The sequence below is a fragment of the Podarcis vaucheri genome, assembly GCF_965113315.1.
Source record: "Podarcis vaucheri genome assembly, chromosome: 4".
Classification (NCBI taxonomy): domain Eukaryota; kingdom Metazoa; phylum Chordata; class Lepidosauria; order Squamata; family Lacertidae; genus Podarcis; species Podarcis vaucheri.
In genome coordinates this window covers 43,362,688-43,381,710 of record NC_138762.1, presented here as the reverse complement: position 1 = coordinate 43,381,710, position 19,023 = coordinate 43,362,688, and the positions used below count along the sequence as shown (strand labels likewise).

Below are 19,023 nucleotides of genomic sequence, written 5' to 3'. Positions count from 1 at the left end.
CTCAGTAATTTTCAACTTCACCCCACTAACCATTCCCAGCACTTCATTTAGATACTCCCCAGAGATTTGCTTTCCATGTCCTTCTGATATGTCACAATGCACAGTTTTCTCTATACTTCTGTGCATGGTACCATATTCCTAGATGATTATTTAGACTACTTGTTTTGTTATCTGTCACAACGCGTTTCTTAATAACACCAGAGCAGGTGGCTCCTTCTTCAGTAAGTTGCGATCAAAAATTGCACTGCCATGAATATCCAAAAACACACAATTTAGATGTGCACTTGTACGCATAGTGTTAACTTGTGCACACAGAGGAAACAGTGGTCCCCGGTGTGTCAAAAGCACATGCAAAGCGATGTGATAAACTCAAATGTAATTCATCAGCTCTTCTGTGGCATTGCAATCCTGTTTCTAAACTTGTTAAGAACTGACCTCAGCAACTATTTCCCACCAACCTTCCCCACAAACTAAAGAAGAAGAAAAAGCTTATGAACACTACTATTTAGAGTTATAAAACTGCTGAATATAGTGGGGTTATCCCTACGGTACCATTTATGAAGAGAATCTATCCAATAACAACCTTTACTATATACTGTGCTTGCAGTCGGACAAAAGCATATAGAATGGTTGGAAGTCAGAACAGAATTTCAGAGAGTCAAAATTCTACTAGCCATTTGAAATACAATTGCATAAACCTACTTTAAGGAAGTATGCCTTGCCCTAACCCCACAGATTCCTCCCACTTTGACCTTTAGATTTTTAATCCCTTCTTTTTGGCAGACCATTACAGCATGTGGCACAGTGTCTATCCTTAAAAAAGGTCATACTCTTTCCTTGCAATGGCGTTCAGATTGCCTTGTCCAGCACAGAAATCTGCCATCTTACTAGGCGCTGTGCAGCAAAAGCAGTACAAGCTCCGTTAGAAGAGCCCAAACTGGAAGCTTTATGGCTAAGCTATAATCAGCCTAGAAGTGGTTAAATGCCATGCTCCAAACGTCACTTGCATACAATACAGTTTTGCTGCAGTCTTCAAGCAGGATTTTATGTCCCAGAAGATCTAAAGAATTACTATCCCATGGTATTTGGGAAAGGTGAACAAGAGAAGCCATCTGAGATACGCATGCATTGCTCGTCCCTTGTCGACTGACTTTTCTTTTAATGGATAATGCAAAGTGCTTATCAAAGGAATTAGCCTGGGTATAATTGCTTAAAACCTATTATCTCCATCAGGCTGAAATAAAGCATATTGCATCTTAAGCAAAGCCTCAGAAATGTGATCAGATGCTAATAGTGCTAGATTCTGCTAATCCAAGTACAACTTCAATTAAGAAAAAACAGATTCCCCACTCTACCCATCCCTAATCATGTTCCACCACCAGGATAAGTTTTGGTTATTCAAACATGTTCAAAGCCCTTGCGAAGTGTGCTTTTCTCAGCATCTATCCTTGCAATATGGAGATAATTACCAGGGGACTTTACTAGACTGTTGCATGGCTTGAATACATAATGGGTGATGTTTGATTGTGGCATCCCACTTGCACAAATGCGACTTTCCCCTCATATCCCCCTAGTAAAGGTAAAGGGACCCCTGACCATTAGGTCTAATCGTGGCCAACTCTGGGGTTGCGGCGCTCATCTCACTTTACTGGCCGAGGGAGCCGGTGTACAGCTTCCGGGTCATGTGGCCAGCATGACTAAGCCGCTTCTGGCAAACCAGAGCAGTGCACGAAAACGCTGTTTACCTTCCCGCTGGAGCGGTATCTATTTATCTACTTGCACTTTGATGTGCTTTCAAACTGCTAGGTTGGCAGGAACAGGGACCGAGCAACGGGAGCTCATCCCTTCATGGGGATTCGAACCGCAGGCCTTCTGATCGGCAAGCCCTAGGCTCTGTGGTTTAGACCACAGCGCCACCCGCGTCCCCATGCCCCCCTACATACCCCTAAAATATACTATGGTGAGTTGATGGGACTGCAGATGCTATATCACTGGCTAATATGCATTAACATTTACCAGAATATCTAGAATTAGTGTGCTCTTCTAATAACTTGTAACTATGTTTAGCTCCTCCTTTGGTTTCCAAAACTGATCATGCAAAACTAGTAAGAGAAAGAAGAGCTCTTCTCTAATCATGCCACATGTATGATTCTTCCTTGCCAAGGGTAACAAGCTTGCTCTCAACATCTAGAGATAAATGTGCTTTAAAAGTGCCACTTGGTGATGAAGGACCTGAAACAGACTCCCTGTGACCTAATAGCAAATTGGCTCATTGCAGGGCCAGCAAAAAGTTACTTGGGTGGGGGGGAATCCACTGTGTAGAATCAGTAGTTGTTTGCCTCCCTAGTTCCCTTCCAGAAAAGTGTGCTTTCCCAATAACTATTGTTAACTATGTTTAGCTCCTTCTTTGGTTTGCAAAACCGAACATGCAAAATAGTAAGAGACGAGCCCTTCTCTAATCATGCCACGTGTATGATTCTTCCTTGCCAAGGACAGCAAGCTTGCTCTCAACGTCTAGAGATAAATGTGCTTTAAAAGTGCCACTTGGTGCTGAAGGACCTGAAACAGACTCCCCGAATTGGCTCATTGCAAGGCACTTCATAAAAAGCCAGCAAAAAGTTACTCTGCGGAAAACAATCCACTGAGTAGAAGAAGCAGCAGTTTGCCTCCCCAGTTTCCTTAGATGTCATGGAAAGAGTGTGTTCAATAAGAGCTGTCATAAAAGCAAAAGAAATACCATGAAGTCAGAATTCAGTGCTTCTTCCAACTACTGTGCCCAGGTGACCAGCACAAAGTATACGCCTTATGAAGTTTGTGCCTTGTGTTCTTCAATCACATCTGTAAGCCAGCAACAGGTCTCTTCACCCAACCATCTCCCCATCTTTTTGCTTGCTGGATAATTGCTGCTAATTCTGCAAGCATTTATTCTGCATTTGATATATCTCCTTGTTAAAGGTAGCAATATTCTAGTTCAGGGGCAGTCATCACAGGACTCTCTTAACATTACTGGATTCCAGCCCCCACCAGCCCCAGCCTGCATGGTCAATGGTCAGGGATGATGTCACTCAGAGCTGTCCATGGGTTTTCTAATCTCCAAGGCTGATTTATGGCAAGAACCTTCCTTCATTCTCTTATGCAGAGTCTTGAACTTGTGCTTGCACAAATTTAAAGACCTTGTTTCAGGGTCTAAGGGCCTATATTTTAAGCTCTGAAGCTACATCTATTGATAGCATTATTCATTTTTAAAATTTATGTCCTATAATTTTTTTGTCAAAGGGAACTCAAGGCAGATAACAAATAAACCTTAAAACATGGTCACATCAATGATTATTAACTCCAACTTGGGGGGGGGGCAGAATCAGCACTCAAACAGGCCTGAATGCATTCTACAACAAAAACTGGATAAATATGTTTAAGAAAGATGGAATGCACATAAGTACTGAGTTCGGGTGGTAGTGATCTTCCCAGTAAGATACTGATCTTGTGGAATTTCCCAATATTACAAAACTAATCAGGTTTAGCTTTGCATTATGCTCAAGTTGTGAAAGCACCCAGAAAGGATTTTTAATTCTTATGAATAAAGAATTTAAAAGGTCATCCTTGCCACAAGACCTATCAAATATTTAAGCTAGAATTTATAAGCTACTCACAACAGGCTATAGTCAGAATTTCTGGGATAGTTATCTAGACATAATGTCACATGCAGACTACAACAAATCTGTTTGCAGTGATGAGTGTGATGACATCGTCTGATGAGGATGACAAGGTACCAGCTTCCCTTCATCAGGACAAGCAATTATTAGTATCTCCTTTCTATCTCTTTCTCATTGCCCTAATCTTGCTGTCTCTGAAACCTCATGCCAGCCCAAACTGCAGTCATTTGTATTCAAGATTTTTCTTCCTGGCGCACTTAGGTATCTTCCGCTGCAATTTGCTTGGCTCTCTAGTGCTTACCTCATTTAATATAAAACAATATCCCCACCTCTCTCAGTCTCTGTGATAGAAACCATTCAAGCTTATGGGCAAGGCCAAATGGGTTTGGGTTGCCTGTGCAATTTGTAGCAATGGACCATCTTGCTATCCCCGCCCCCCCCCCCTGAACTGACACTTCAAGCCACAAAGCCATTTTATTAACCGTCCACCATTTTGGGTAAATATATATTCTATATATGTTTGTATTGGCATTTGTTGGCATTTGCTAATTCCCACCAAGCCAGCAAAACAACGTTAGTATTTTAAAAGTAATTGAGTCCTTTTCTATTACTGTATGTGGTACATAATCACCTCCAAGTAACATCCAGGCAGAGGGCCTTCTCTCTAGTTGCACCACTCTGTGGAACACCCTCCCATCAGATGTCAAGGAAATAAACAACTATCTGACTTTTAGAAGACATCTGAAGACAACCCTGTATAGGGAAGTTTTTAATGTTTGATGTTTTATCGTGCTTTTAATATTCTCTTGGGAGATGCCCAGAGTGCTGGGAAACCCAGCCAGATGGGCAGGGTATAAATACATTATTATCCCCCAAAGTGATACAGTGCTTCTGTGAACACGCACGTAAAAGATGGGTTCAGGCATACACGTGTAAACATGCTAGGAGATCCATTCGTTATATTCACCTGTGAATAAGCCCCATTCAACTCAGCGAGGCCTACCTCTGAGTAGACATTTGTAAGATTGTGTTACAATCCATTTAAATAAAGCAGTCTATTCAAATAAGTCTTCGACAAAATGGAACAGAGGGATGAGATCAAATTAAACTTCTTTTACTTAAGAGACTCTACTAAGCAAACTATAGTAACACATGCCAACCCTAAATTATAGTTCTCAGAAAATCGCTACTCTTCCATTTATGCTAATAAATGTCCCCAAAACTAATAAATAAGACCATTATCACAATACAAGCAAAGCAATATTTCAAACACTTTGTGAACAGGGACTACTTTCTTCTGACTCAGTCCTCAAGTGCCTGATCTCTGAAACCTTACGCAAGTTTTATTTCACAGAGAACAGATGGCCTGCACTTCTCAACAGCCGGGTCCATTTACAGCTCATCTCTCAAGTTGAGCCCACCATGCTACTTTCCACTAAGAAAATCTTAGTGCATTTACATGTCTAGGTGGAACAACAGAACTCAAATCAAGAGATTAGCACTAAACTGCAGGCTTAATTCATTTCCCCATCTCTTCCAGGAGGTGCTACAGTGCTCGTTAAACTGCATCAAAAGTGAACAAAATGAACAAAGAATAAAGCAGAAGAGCAAAACAAGAACATTAAAATGCTAATAGAAATCAGCAGATTTATTTACACAGGGGGTGCATAATTCCTCCCCCCCCTCCATTTGGCAGTTATACAGTGTGAACACACCTAGTCATCTTGAGCTAAACAGCAGTGCTTCTAAGCTAAGAGCAAGAAAGCAGCTGTAGGCCTGACCCTGCAAACAAAAGCCTCTGTACTACACCCCATATAGCCTGTGCTTCCATGTAGAGTTGCCAGGTGTGTATCATTCTCATTTTGCAGCTGCAGGGAGATCTGCTGTGTTGTCGTAAGGAAGGGCCATCCTTTGTTGGAATAAGCTGCAACATTTTGAATGCAAACTTCATCCGTGTGAGAAATAAAGACACTGAATTTATACAGGATCATGCCAACAGAAGTTACCTTAGTACCAATGATTAATTGCCAACCCCCACTCCAACAGTAGCACAATTTCCAATCAAAAATGCAAAATCACTGTTTTCCAAATGATTTGGGGAAACATTTTATGAGCAAATATGCACAGCAAAGCCCTGGTACTTGCTTTTCTTTCTGTGCTTTTCTTAAAGAAAAGCAAATTGGGGAAGGGGTGAATTGAGCATCCTGTTTTCTCTGGGACCAATGGGCTAAAGTAAACATTAAGGGCAAACGTTATAAAAAAGAAAGGCAACCTTGAAGATTGGGATTTTGAGTGACAATGGAGATCCTTAACCCTTTCCTTTTATCTGCTCCAAGTCCACCCCCATAATGCCACACATAGTTTTAACCCCACGTTTCAAAGGTGATTTTGAATTCCATGGAGTTAAAGCTGTATGGAAGAGATCGATTTGGAGCAGACCAACAATGGATAGGGTGTTCACCACCTCTGCCCCACCTCTTCTCTACTCAAGATCCCCACACTCAACACTGCTTACACTTCAACTGAAGGAAGAAAATATGACACAGACCAGGAGTCATCTAAGTGTTCCTAATCACTCGAACCCAATTGCATTAGAAAATGTGTGTTATGGGAAGCCAGCACACAATTTAAAATTAGCATCACACCTTTGCTGCTTCTGTCAGTTGCGATTCCCTGGAACCCACTCCCCCTTTTAAAACTCAGAACGAACTGATAAAAGCCACTTGTTTCACAGTTCTGCCAAGACTATCTAGGGAAGCGCTCCAGTTAATAATGGCAGACAGAGTTCAAACTGCAAGTCAAACTACAAGTCAAATCATAGTCAGGAAATGCAATTGTTTATCATGAGCTCCAACTGAAAGCCATGACAGACTTCTTTCTTTCTGAAGCTTAAAAAATGAGAGTCCTTTCTAAGAGTACTATATATAGACACAGAGGAGCTGTATGCCTGCAGTAAGCCACCCTTTATTTACTCAACCATATATTTAATTCACATTAACCGTTTTCTGAAGCAAAACTGCACCATCAGCCAAATGAAACAAAAGATCCCATATAACGCAACACCAGAGTTAGCGTTCTGTAACTCCCTCCGATCACCCGCATGGTTCTTTGGAGTCGTGGCCTAACCACAACCTCTGCAACCACCTGATGATGCATGGCAAATTGCTTTTAAAACTGAGAGGAGGTTCAAAAGCAGCTTGCAGTTAGAATTGAGGTCAGCTGTTTCAAGCCAAAAATCCCATTAAACTAGCCCAAACTCCCTGCCAGAGCTGAAGTAGCTGTTTTGACTCAAGCCATAGTTGTTACTGCTGGTATGCCAAGCAAAGTTAACCATCACAATGCAAGATGGTTAATAGTAGAGATGGGGAATCTGCCATTATGTGTCCTTCCCAGAAGCCCTTGGTGAAACCTGCACAGCACCTAAAGAGCCTCATTTGAATGTCTGCTACCTCCTCCCACACTCCGCTTTAAGACGTTTACAAGACTCGGATAACTTGGACACCAGCCAATTTTTCTCTTCCCCTTGGACCATTAACCATCTGGCCTTATGCAGAGTTCTGGAGAATGCAAAAGCTTGTGCCCCATTTTGTGATGTTGGTTAGCTGAATAAATGTATTGGCATAATACACAGAGAGAGGAAGGTTGCCTTTCCAGGACCTGGGGTAGCAAGAAGGTACACACACCCATCTGTGCACTTGGTTATTACCAAGGTGCAACCTTTCCTGCCTTTCTTGATGTCTTCCACTGCCCAAGAAAAAAAAAAACTTAGCTGAGAGCTACCAATTTTCTTCCTTTCCCCTTCCTATTCCCTCCCACTCAAGTGGAGGAGGAGAAAATAGTGTTATTTACTTAGTTAGCAACTGACGTTAACTGGGGAATGGTACTACATCTGCCACCTGGGCTTGTCTTGGGGTAAAAAGGTGTGTAGTAATCCTGCCCCTCTTAGCTCTTTGAATATTCTAATGGTGTTGAAGGAAATATGGGGGAGACAATGGATAAGGTAAAGAAGAGATCTTTGTAAACACCCCTTCTTCCATAATACAGTGGTACCTTGGTTCTTGAACTTAATCCATTCCGGGAATCTGTTCAACTCCTAAAACCGTTCAAAAACCAAGGCACAGCTTCCGATTGGCTGCAAGAACTTCCTGCACTCAAGTGGAAGCAGTGTCGGAAGTTCAGCTTCTGAAAAATGTTCACAAACTGGAACACTTACTTCTGGGTTTGCCATTCGATAACCAAGGTGTTTCTTGGCTGAACTGCTTTAGAACCATGTACCAAAAGTGCAATGTCCTTGACACACACACAACAGCAGTATCCCACTGATGCTCTCTCCCCATTTTGCCCTTAGAGTGCTATCAGAAGCTGCTCTGCCAGCTCACACCTCACTGAGCTTAATGGGCCTTATGCCAGCCAAATGCTTAAGCATCCACTGTGCATAATACTTTGCTGTATCCAAGTGAGATATGCCTGCACTTGCCCCGTCCCGTCCCTGCCATTACGGAAGTTTACAAAGCAAGTTATCATGAGCAAAACTGAAGTGAGAGCACACAACATTTGTCAACACTTGCTGCAATCTACCATTAAGTCAGATTACTGGAATACCAGCTTTCCTCCAACTGTTACATGGATACAAACCGTAATATCGCCTTTCAAGTTGCATTTGAGGAAAAATTGTTTTAGGTACTCTATACAGATTCAAGTCTTGAAATTTGAATGCAATTCAGATTTTGAAACAGAGGTTGTAAATTCAAAATAAGACTCCAGAAACTCAGCACCATCTACTTGTTGACCCTCTTAATAGTTTAAATGTTTTTTTAAAAAAACAGTTCTTTTCTTTCTCCATTAGCTTTCCTACCCCCTTTTTCGTGTTTCCATTTAGACTGCAAGCTTGCAGATATAGTTTTGTGGTTAATTCTGTGTTTTGCACCATTTTGGGGTTCTTGTCTTCCTCTTCACCACATAGACCCTCTTCTGCTTTGCATTCTCCACCCAGAACATTAGTTACAGCAAGCAGGGCCACCTCCCTCACTCTCCCTGGACTCTAGCAAGAGTAAGGTAAAGGTAAAGGGACACCTGACCATTAGGTCCAGTCGTGACCAACTCTGGGGTTGTGGTGCTCATCTCGCTCTATAGGCCGAGGGAGCCAGCATTTGTCTGCAGACAGCTTCCAGGTCATGTGGCCAGCATGACTAAGCCGCTTCTGGCGAACCAGAGCAGCGCACAGAAACACCGTTTACCTTCCTGCCAGAGCAGTACCTATTTATCTACTTGCACTTTTTGGCATGCTTTGGAACTGCTGGGTTGGCAGGAGCAGGGACCAAGCAACGGGAGCTCACCCCATTGCGGGGATTCAAACCACCGACCCTTCTGATCAGCAACTCCTAGGCTCTGTGGTTTAACCCACAGCGCCACCCGCGTCCCCAGATATAAGAGTAGGAATGATACAGTCCAGAAAGGGAGCAGATAAAAGATAAGAGAAGAGATTGGCTTGACCACTACTGGCTTTTGCCACACCCATGTCTGGCATGCACACCCTGACATATTGCAGCCCTTGACAGTGACAACAAAAGGTTTTGCACTTCTGTTATAAATAGAGTGCCAAGACCAATTTTAAATATGCAAGTTAGTGCCTCATATGATGGCAATTCAGACAGAATGTTCACTCCTTTGGGACCAGTTCATATGACAGTTTTGTTCTACGCAAGCAGTCTCAACCATCCGCAGCAAGTATTCATGTGAAGAGTGTTCATCTGGGTCCTTATGGATACGCAGTTAACAGCAATTCCACCTACCGAGATAACAGGAATTGTTCCACCTGGATCTGTCAACTCTCACACTACGTTTATGCTTACATAAAGGGTCAGAAGTTGGGACTGCTGACATATATAAAAAGAGTGTTTAATTGAGATGGTCCTTTGAAGCACGGCTCTCAAAGAACATACACTACTGGACTGCACTGCAGCAGCAAAAGTTTCTAAAGGTGGCCTAAGCAGAGAATAACAGAAGAGGTGCAGGTGAAGGAGGATGGAAAGAATGTCACATAGCAATAAATCCTTCCGTGGCACAGAATTGTCATTCCCAGTTATGAGCATACTTCAGTATTAAGATCTAGTCAAAAACTCAAGTTTGACAGGCAGGCAAATAATACTTCACTACCATTTCTCTACTTCTTCTTCCTCACACTGTTCACCTCCCATTGTCTCAAAGAGAAAAGAAGTGAGGAGGCTAGCCTATTTCCCCAAACCTGACCATGCTACTTGCTCCCCCCAAATCCTTCAGGAAGTAAAAGGAGTTAAGTGGCATTTTAGACATTCGTATATCCATCAGTTACTCCTTCTCTTGAACCTGTCTCCTAAAGGAGGCTTAGAAGACAAAGCAGAAGAGGAAGCAGCAGAGTCCTATTGCGCACACACACATATTACCCCAGAACTGCTTCAGGAAAGATAGCAGAAGCAGAGGCATTGTTCCTCCTGTTCATGAAGGCTAAGTCACTAATGCCACAGACTCTGGTGGCATCTTCCCCCCACCTCCCATGTAAAGCTGACTTGCATCCATTGCTCCCCAAGCACCTTGCAAGGGCACTCCTCTACCCAGTAATAACAATTCCAGTTACACGTTTAACTCCTTTGTTTTGGTTTGTGTTATATCATAACCAGTATCTGGCAAATTGCCACCTGGTAGAGCAGGACCAAGATTGCAATAGGATGAGTTTCTCCTACCACACCATTTGAGCATCCCCACAAATACTCAGCTTCAACAAGAGCTTATTCCTTGAGCACCAACTAAGTAGTAGTCAGACATGTTTAGAGTCACATGCCTGTCAAGTGTGTCAATAGTGGCTGAATAACCTGGCTTGTCATCTTTCAAACTCTACCCTACATTGCAGCCCATTTACTTTGCCTCAGAGAAGTCTACCTTTACAGTACGTTTATTTTTAAAATGTGATAAACCACCACAAAATATTAATTTTCTGTTCATGGAAACTCAGCACTGTGTTGTGATCACAGAGTCCTACTACAAAGCTGACTGTGCAAACCCCAAAATTAGAACCGTCAGCCCATCCTGGCCATTTACTGCATTTCAGCGCAGATTCACACCTCCAAGATAGAATTCCCTGTTCAAACAAGCAGCTCTCAATTATTTCCTCATTCTCAGCTCTAAAGAACTATGCAATCTCTTTAGACTCACTCGCAATACCATTTTCATTTTATAAAAGTGTCTAACATTGCAGTAAACTGTAAATCAAACCTGAGCTTCAATGATTCACAGAACCTGAAGTTCATTTGTATTGGGAAATCTACCCTTTATCTGCTGTCAAAACATAAGAACAGCTATATTCATGCAATAACTTGTGCCGAAAAGCCCACCTAAGATTTGGTGGCCTCCACCTTATGCCCTCCCAGAAACATGAGCAGTTTTACTCTTGCCTTCCTATATAGTATTCTTCATTTTTTCTCCAATTTACAAAGATTCTTACATGGAGAAACACATTATTAAAACCTCCCACTTTACTGAAACAGTACAGGGCCAGTTAATATTGCAGATTGTGCAAATGAACAACAAGCACAAGAAAAGAAACCCGATACACAGATCAGGTGGACAACGCACAGGTTAATTTCCTTTTGCACTACAAGTCCACAATGAATATTAAAACATGCATCAAGAAGAGTAAAAGTGAGAGTACATGGTCAGACTAGTTCAAGTCCCAGATCACAACATTGATGGCAATACACAGAGTGGCATTTCTCCCCCCAGACACAAGGATGCTAAATTTCATGCAGCAAGCCAAGTATTATCAGAGAAATGTGATCCTCTTTAGATTTTCAGATGTTTTCAGCATAGGCACTGTGAGAAGGTCAAAGACAAAATTCAGTTTCAACTTAGTATTGGGTGAACCAATAGTGTAAGTAAATCCATTGATTATAATTAAACCTAGTACATTCTCCATCAAGTATCTTCCCCTCTCACACACATACCCTGTATCTGCTTTCCTTGATTATTAGCACTTTGCATCCTATATCCGCAACACATTTTTTATCAGTTCTTCACTTGCCAGATGTGCATAAAAGTTGTTATTAGCTTTAGACTTGTCTATGTTTTGCATGAGTCTTTGTTCCAATACATAGTTTTAGAAGAGATATGCTCTCCACATCTGTATCCATCATTTCTCATTCATTAGCATTTTCCCAACTTCTTATTTAACAAACTGCCTCAGCTGCTTTCACTATAGCAATATGAAACTATTAAGGGCACTGTGTCCTTGGAGATATTAGCATGGAGTCACACTGGCATTTTATTTAATTTAAATCAATAATCAACTGAACCCACAAGGGCTCAGCAAAGATAGTGTTTAAGACAAACGATGATATCAACAAGGATATAGAAAATACAGAAAATTATATACTGCTAAATTAAGAATTTCCCCCCCTCTGTGGGAGTTCCAAGTACTTTTTGCAAACCACTTTGATGTGGTGGTGGTTGATTTTTACAATCAAGCAGTATACATTTTATGAATGAATGAATGAATGCTTTTCCATAAGAAGCTGTCTTACTAGATGAGACCAAAATTCCTTCGAGACCAAAATTCCACTACCGGTACCTCCAATACTGGTGAGCTATATATCTCCAGAAACTCACAGACAGGGAATGGAGATAATTGTCTTCTCTTGCTTGCACCAGCATCTAATACTCAAAGAAGCACACACCCTCTCAGAGTAATGGCTCTCTCAAGGCTAACAGCCATTAAGAGGCCAATCCTTCATAAATGTGTTTAATTGTCTAAAGCCATGTAAGCTAGTAGCCATTGTTGCATCTCATGGGAGAAAACGTATTTTGTTAAATACTCGTAGAAGTACTTTTGGCAAGTGTTTCAATTCAACTTCAACTGGCAACCCCAAGGTTACAGAATAGAGGAAGAACACTATCCATCATCTTGCCAACACAATTTTGTAAACCTCCATCATGTCCAACCATCTACAAAGTCCAGAAAAAGGAGTCTAAAACACTTTAATCACTCTACAAATTTGTAGGCATTCTTTTCTTGAATGCTTCAGAATAGTAAACAGTATCCAAAAGTGGCACCATAGACAGCAGTCAGCCACCAACAATTCTCTCTACGCTCTTAGTATTCAAGCTCATCTTGTGAACTGTACAGTCAAAAGTGTATTTGTTGCTCAAATGAGATAGGACTATTTTATCTGCTTCATGTGCATAAATAAATTCTATAATTTGCAGCCTCGATATATATATTTTAAATATCAAAACAGAAATCCCGTGTGTATTCTGCTCAGACAGTTGTTACAAGCAGCAAGAAGGGACTACATCAATTTATCTGAAGTATGGATTTCACCTGCGTTTGGGAAGTTAGGGGAGGGGTAGTACTTCTGGTGGGGGACATGTCATGCTCCTTCTGAAGTAGTCTGTTCACTTTGGGTCCCCACACTGTGCTCAGCTCTCAGATGGGGCTCCTAGAAGCTGTCAGCATGCAACAGTGGCCACACCCCAGGAAATGGTTTCAGCTGGCTAACTGATGGGCAGCTGATAGGTTTCAAACCCTCTGCGAGTTAGAAACTTCCCCTGCATGTGAAGACAAGCTCCAGCAGACTGAGCAGACAAGAGCAATAATGGGTGCAATGGCCAAGAGGGCGGTTTCTGCATGTGCTATAGAGGGAAGTGAGGGGCTGATGGGGTTCATCAACCTGGGAAGACAGCCTATTTAGGAGAAGGAAAATTCTTATCCTAAACCTCTGCTGGCTTGCAAGATATTTCAGGAGAAGAAAAGGCTACACAAATCCCGAGCTGAGTCCCTAAGGTGGTTGGACAGCACCTTGTACATCTCCTTCTGGCAACCCCTGTGGCCAAGCTGGTGCCAAACATGTTGCTCTGCTCTCCACACATCAGAGTGGCCAAGAAAGAGGGTATTGTTGTCTGGGTAGCCCAGGACCTCCATACACCCTGCCTAGGCTTGCACCCCAGGGAGATCACATCGGTGCTGCTAACACAGTGGTTTGACTCTGCCCCTGGAGGCATACTCCATTCCCTCTTGAGACAGATGGATGCCAACAACAGTAATGGTCAATAATGGGAAATAATTAGTGTGAAAAATATCTGCACCATCCACCTGGATGCAATCACTTTGCAGAGCCTTAAATTCTTCTGAAATTTAGGAACAGAGGAGAAGAGCAAGAGCATGCAAAAAGTGGTTGATCTCAGTGAAGCAAAGCCACACTGGAACTCTCTCTTTTCATACCAAGTTGGGCAAACCCTACTCTTAAAAGTGCTGGATGACAGAGCAGAATTGTTTTTATTCTTTACCACAGAGGAATGAGGAAAATGTAATATCAGGTTGCTGGCAGTTGGAAAAGAACAGGTAACTCAGCACATATTAATTTCACCCTTTAATCCTTTCAAGCATCAGGACTTCCCCATATCTTTCCTCTGCATACTCATTTCTAGTATTGATCAGTGAAATAGCATATCTAATGGGCAAAGCCCTTTACACTCTCTCTTGCTTTGACTTTTTACTATAATTGCATTGCAAAGAACACTGTTTCATGAGGTTCATGATTACAAGCAGACAAGCAACTAATTACTGGAAGCCTTTAACTGCAGGGTTTTGAATTAAACCTTGATTCAAATTACTAACTGTTGTAGCATCAAAGAAATCAAACAGCTGGAAATGCAAGCCATTGCAAACAATGGACATGAAATGAAGCTCTCTGAAAGATCCCTAATGCTAGCCAGGAACTGGAGATTAGACAGAAAAAGCAATGCAAGAACTTCTGAGGCATGGAAGACAAATATTGATTACCTGGGGATTTTGAATGTTGATTGGGAATGTTCTTGCTGTGGTACAACATGAGTCACCTGCTTTCCCTCAAGCCCTTTCCCACCAAAAGAAAGAAGCAGTTTTTTAATTAAATGGAACAGTTATCTTAATTAGGACTGGAAAGGCTGACATTTGCTCAGGTTACAGATCAAATACACACAACTTGCATAAGAACTTGCAAGGTGGCTTTCCATGTGGTTTGGCAAAACAGACCTACTTGTGGGTATTTAATTTTTTTCTTGCAGTTCTCATGCTGTTAAAAGGTAAACTAAAGACTGAAGCGCTCATGCTCAGAATGCAATGCCACATGCCATCAGCAGGTTCAGCCACCTTCCCAAGACATGTACCTCAGCTGTTTCCCTATGAAACCATAGTTAGAAGACACGCTCTGTTGAAGGCAGAAATAGCAACGCGTTTCCTTGTACACTTACTTGGTTTGGTAAATATATAACTACGGTAGGTAATTACCCCGATAGCAGGAAAGACCTTTGGTCATGTCCCCTATACATGCCATACCAAACCTCTCCAAATATATCAGCAAATTATTTCCCTAAACTTCAACCTTCATAGACACAAGGCCTAACTAAATATGCTTGACATTTTCTGATACAGGCAACCTCCCATTTACACATGTTCTGAGGCACTGCACGCATCAGTGAAATTGTGTATTTTTGAAACACCACAAGAAAAACCTACAAACACCCTGTTACACCCCTGCCCTACCCCCTTTTTGTGACATTTTGGTGACTTTTTGCAACACTTCCAGGTTCGGTGCAATGCATGCATGCACGGTCGTGCACATAATTGAACGCGCATAAATGGCAGGTTGCCTGTACCCTATTTACTTATATGAGGGAGACAGAATCAAACTCCCAACAAACTTGCCTCTCATTAGTAAAGGTAAAGGTACCCCTGCCCGAACGGGCCAGTCTTGACATACTCTGGGGTTTGTGCGCCCATCTCACATCTATTGGCCGGGGGCCAGCGCTGTCCGGGGACACTTCCGGGTCACGTGGCCAGCGTGACAACGCTGCTCTGGCGAGCCAGAGCTGCACACGGAACGCCGTTTACCTTCCCGCTGGTAAGCGGTACCTATTTATCTACTTGCCCCCGGGGGTGCTTTCGAACTGCTAGGTGGGCAGGCGCTGGGACCGAGCAGCGGGAGCGCACCCCGCCGCGGGGATTCGAACCGCCGACCTTTCGATCGGCAAGCCCTAGGCGTTGAGGCTTTAGCCCACAGCGCCACCCGCGTCATTACCACTGTACAATCATGCAAAAATGAGAGAAATAATTTTAAAAATATTTGTCTACAGCCTTCTCTCTGTAGCCAACGTTAATACAAGGGCACTTTAAAACAAGTGATCTTCCATCAGCATTGCGGGCAGTGAAAAGGTAAAAAAAAAAAAAGAGAAGAGGACCCCTGGACAGTTAAGTCCAGTCAAAAGTGACCATGGGGTTGCGGCGCTCATCTCAATTTCAGGCCGAGGGAGAAGGCATTTGTCCACAGACAGCTTTCCGGGTTATGTGGCCAGCATGACTAAACTGCTTCTGGCGCAAAAGAAACACTGTGATGGAAACAATAGTGCACTGAAATGCTGTTTACCTTCCTGCCACAGTGATACCTATTTATCTACTTGCACTGGTGTGCTTTCAAACTGCTAGGTTGGCAGAAGGTGGGAGCTCACCCCGTCGCGTGGATTTGAACTGCTGACCTTCTGATCAGCAAGCCCAAGAGGCTCAGTGGTTTAGACCACAGCGCCACCTACGTCTCTACTGGGCAGTACCACATGCACAACTGAATGTTGGAACTAGCATTTTTATTATCACACTATATGTGATGATACCCAGGTCTGTTCACATCAGGACTAGTCTTATCTTTAGATCAAGAGGGACACACAGATTAAGGAAAAATGAACCTTCCTATAACTGCAATTTACCTGTCTGTAGTCTCTTCCCTCTACCACCTCCGCCTTGTGAGTCTCACATAGCCCCTCTCACTTCCACTATTGGAGGCCAGCTGGCGGAGTGAAATGGGGAGGGGGAAATAAACTGCAAGGAAGTAAGTTTAGCACTCAGATATGCATCCACGTGTCCCCTTTTCTCTAAAAAGGCAACAAACCATTGGGCCCAACACCATTACTTTTTATTTTATTCGGACAAACTTGGGTCAACAAGCAAGTCTGCCACAAAACTAGTATATGTACACAGCCCTAGGCCATGAAGGGCAGATCTGTCTTCTTTGAACTAAACAGACATGAACACCAGGTCCACTAAATATTTTAAGTGAAGGAATTATTTAAACCATTTCATTTTAGAGGAGGAGGATGGAGACATGAAACATGGTGTGTCCAGATTATAATAAATCCAATATTTTGCATATGAAAATACCAAGAACTTCAGTTTTGATGAAGATCTAAGTACTGAAGAAATGATTTTAGATAACGAATAATCTTTAAGAGAAATGGTTCTTCCATTATGCACCCCAAGGCCTGCATTCCCATTACCCTCTGCTTAAGCCAATAAAATTATTGTAAATCTTGACATGTTAAACACTAAAGCTTTTCTATAAAACTTTACTGCGTTGTATAACCAATATCTTAATAGGTTAATTACAGAAGCTCTGAAATATCTTTTCTTTAAGCTGTGATGCACTAGCAGTCTCATTTAAAAATCCCTCTACATTCTATATTTTCTAGGTTTTTTCACTCTCTCACACATGGTTCTTATTTTAAAATGTGTTGTTCTGAAGTGCTCCAAACACTAGAGCCCAAAAGCCAAGTATGGAACACTCCTAGTCTAGCACCGGAAAACACACCAGGGCAGCTGTTCCAGAGAGTCTACAAACTTTTAGCAATTATAGATGTGCCATGCATTAATTAGTATGGTATATTCAGAACTCAAATTAACAACACTAAAATTAGCGCCAGAGCACTTCTGAACACCAGAACACCTCTGAACACCAGAGCACACACACTCTCTCTCTCACACACACCCAATGCATGCAAAACTCTTTAATGCTAGTTCTTTAATGCTGCAAAGCTATGTGGGCAAATTTCAGCAGAAGCATGTTTCCATTAAACTAGGTGTCATAGAAAGAACTAGGAAGTGAAATCAACTGCTGGAGGCACTGGCATGGCAACTTCCAAAATAAGAAGTGAATAAAATATACTGAAGGAAACTGTGAAAGGTTTAATCTAAGCACCGTATATGAACAATGTAAGAAGACGCCTTTCCCCCAAATCATTAAAAGTACCAAAGCTTTAGACAGAGAAGTTCACAATGATTTAATGAACTCACACCTTAAAGGGCAGCCGCTAAAGCCAGCCATCCTATCCCCCCAAAGGTGACCATTCTCTATTCATGAGACTAGACAAAAAACTAGACCTCCCGCTACATTTAGGAAGGAATTAGACACAGAGTTTAGTTACCTCTGCTATGACAGAGATATGAAGAAGAATACAAGAGTGGATCTGTTTCCAGTCTTTTAACACCCGCTTATAAAGTGGAGATTAAAGCTGCATTAATGTTTTTTGGGGACATAAGAGGAATATGGCACTGGGGAGGAGGGGGTCTCATTTTTGGTCACGGAGTAGGGCTGCCTCCTCCAGTCAGATAAATCACTTGGGACTCTAAAAGTGTGCCGGGTCACTTCACTGGAGAGCTGGGTCCTGCACAGGGGGGTGAGAGACCTGCAAGCATGGGCAGAGTGCCTTCCTCCACTAACAACTTGCGCGGGTATATTTTTCCAGGCTACAAAGGGTCACAACATGGCTCTCGAGCAGACAACCCTACAGTTCAACCCTTGATGATTTGATTTTAAAAAAGACAAAGACCAAAAAAACAACAACCCAAGGCACTGCTCATATCCCGCAACAGAGCTAGGTCGGGTCAGGATCCCCACCACCCGAGTCGCGCTAACATCGCCCTCACGTCGTCTAGTGTCTCCCTCCCTTGCTCTCGCCCCCCACCCCCACTCGCACATCCCACCCCTCTTTTTGCCACCCACCCCGCTCTCTCCCCAGGTTCCAAGGACTCACCAAAGAGCGACAGGAGAAGCAGCAGCAGGGGCGCGTCCTCCCCTCGGTGCCCCATGCCTCTGCGTCCAGAATTGGGGGCGGGCAAGAAGCGCGCCGAGAGCCAGCCAGCCGGAGCCCCCCCAAGTCGGTCAGCGAGCCAGCAGCCCCTCAGCTCAAGCGGAGCCTCCAACAGGGGTTGGGGCCACAAAGCAATAATAACCCGAGCGCGAGACAGAGCAGCGAGCAGCCCTCGCCCGCCTCTTCCCCGCTGGCTGGCTTGCCCTGGGAGCCGGCAGGAGCGAGGGAGCCGCCCGCCTCAGTCTCCGCCGTCGCCGCCGTCCCCCTCCTCAGCCCGGCCGCGCAGCCAACCACAGGGACAAACTTTCCCTGCCCCCGCCCCGCTCCCCCTCCCACAGGTGCCGAGGGAAGGCCGGCCCGGCCCCCACCCCCTTAAAGGGGAGGAAGAGGAGGAGGAGGTGAAGCGGCTGCGCTCCCCGCCAGCCGGCAGCAGCGGCTTGTCCTCCGA

At 43.3% G+C, this 19,023-nt stretch overlaps 1 protein-coding gene across 2 annotated transcripts in view; it reads right to left on the bottom strand.

Annotated features, from left to right (window-relative positions):
• PTGFRN (prostaglandin F2 receptor inhibitor) overlaps positions 1 to 18,650 on the bottom strand; it is a 78,311-nt gene extending 59,661 nt beyond the window's left edge. For both annotated transcript variants that reach the window (XM_082220479.1, XM_082220480.1), the window contains exon 1: positions 18,519 to 18,650. In XM_082220479.1, the coding sequence (XP_082076605.1) occupies positions 18,519 to 18,573 (55 nt within the window). In that variant the 5' untranslated portion in view covers positions 18,574 to 18,650. The remainder of the gene's footprint in view (positions 1 to 18,518) is intronic.
• Between the last annotated feature and the right edge of the window lie 373 nt (positions 18,651 to 19,023).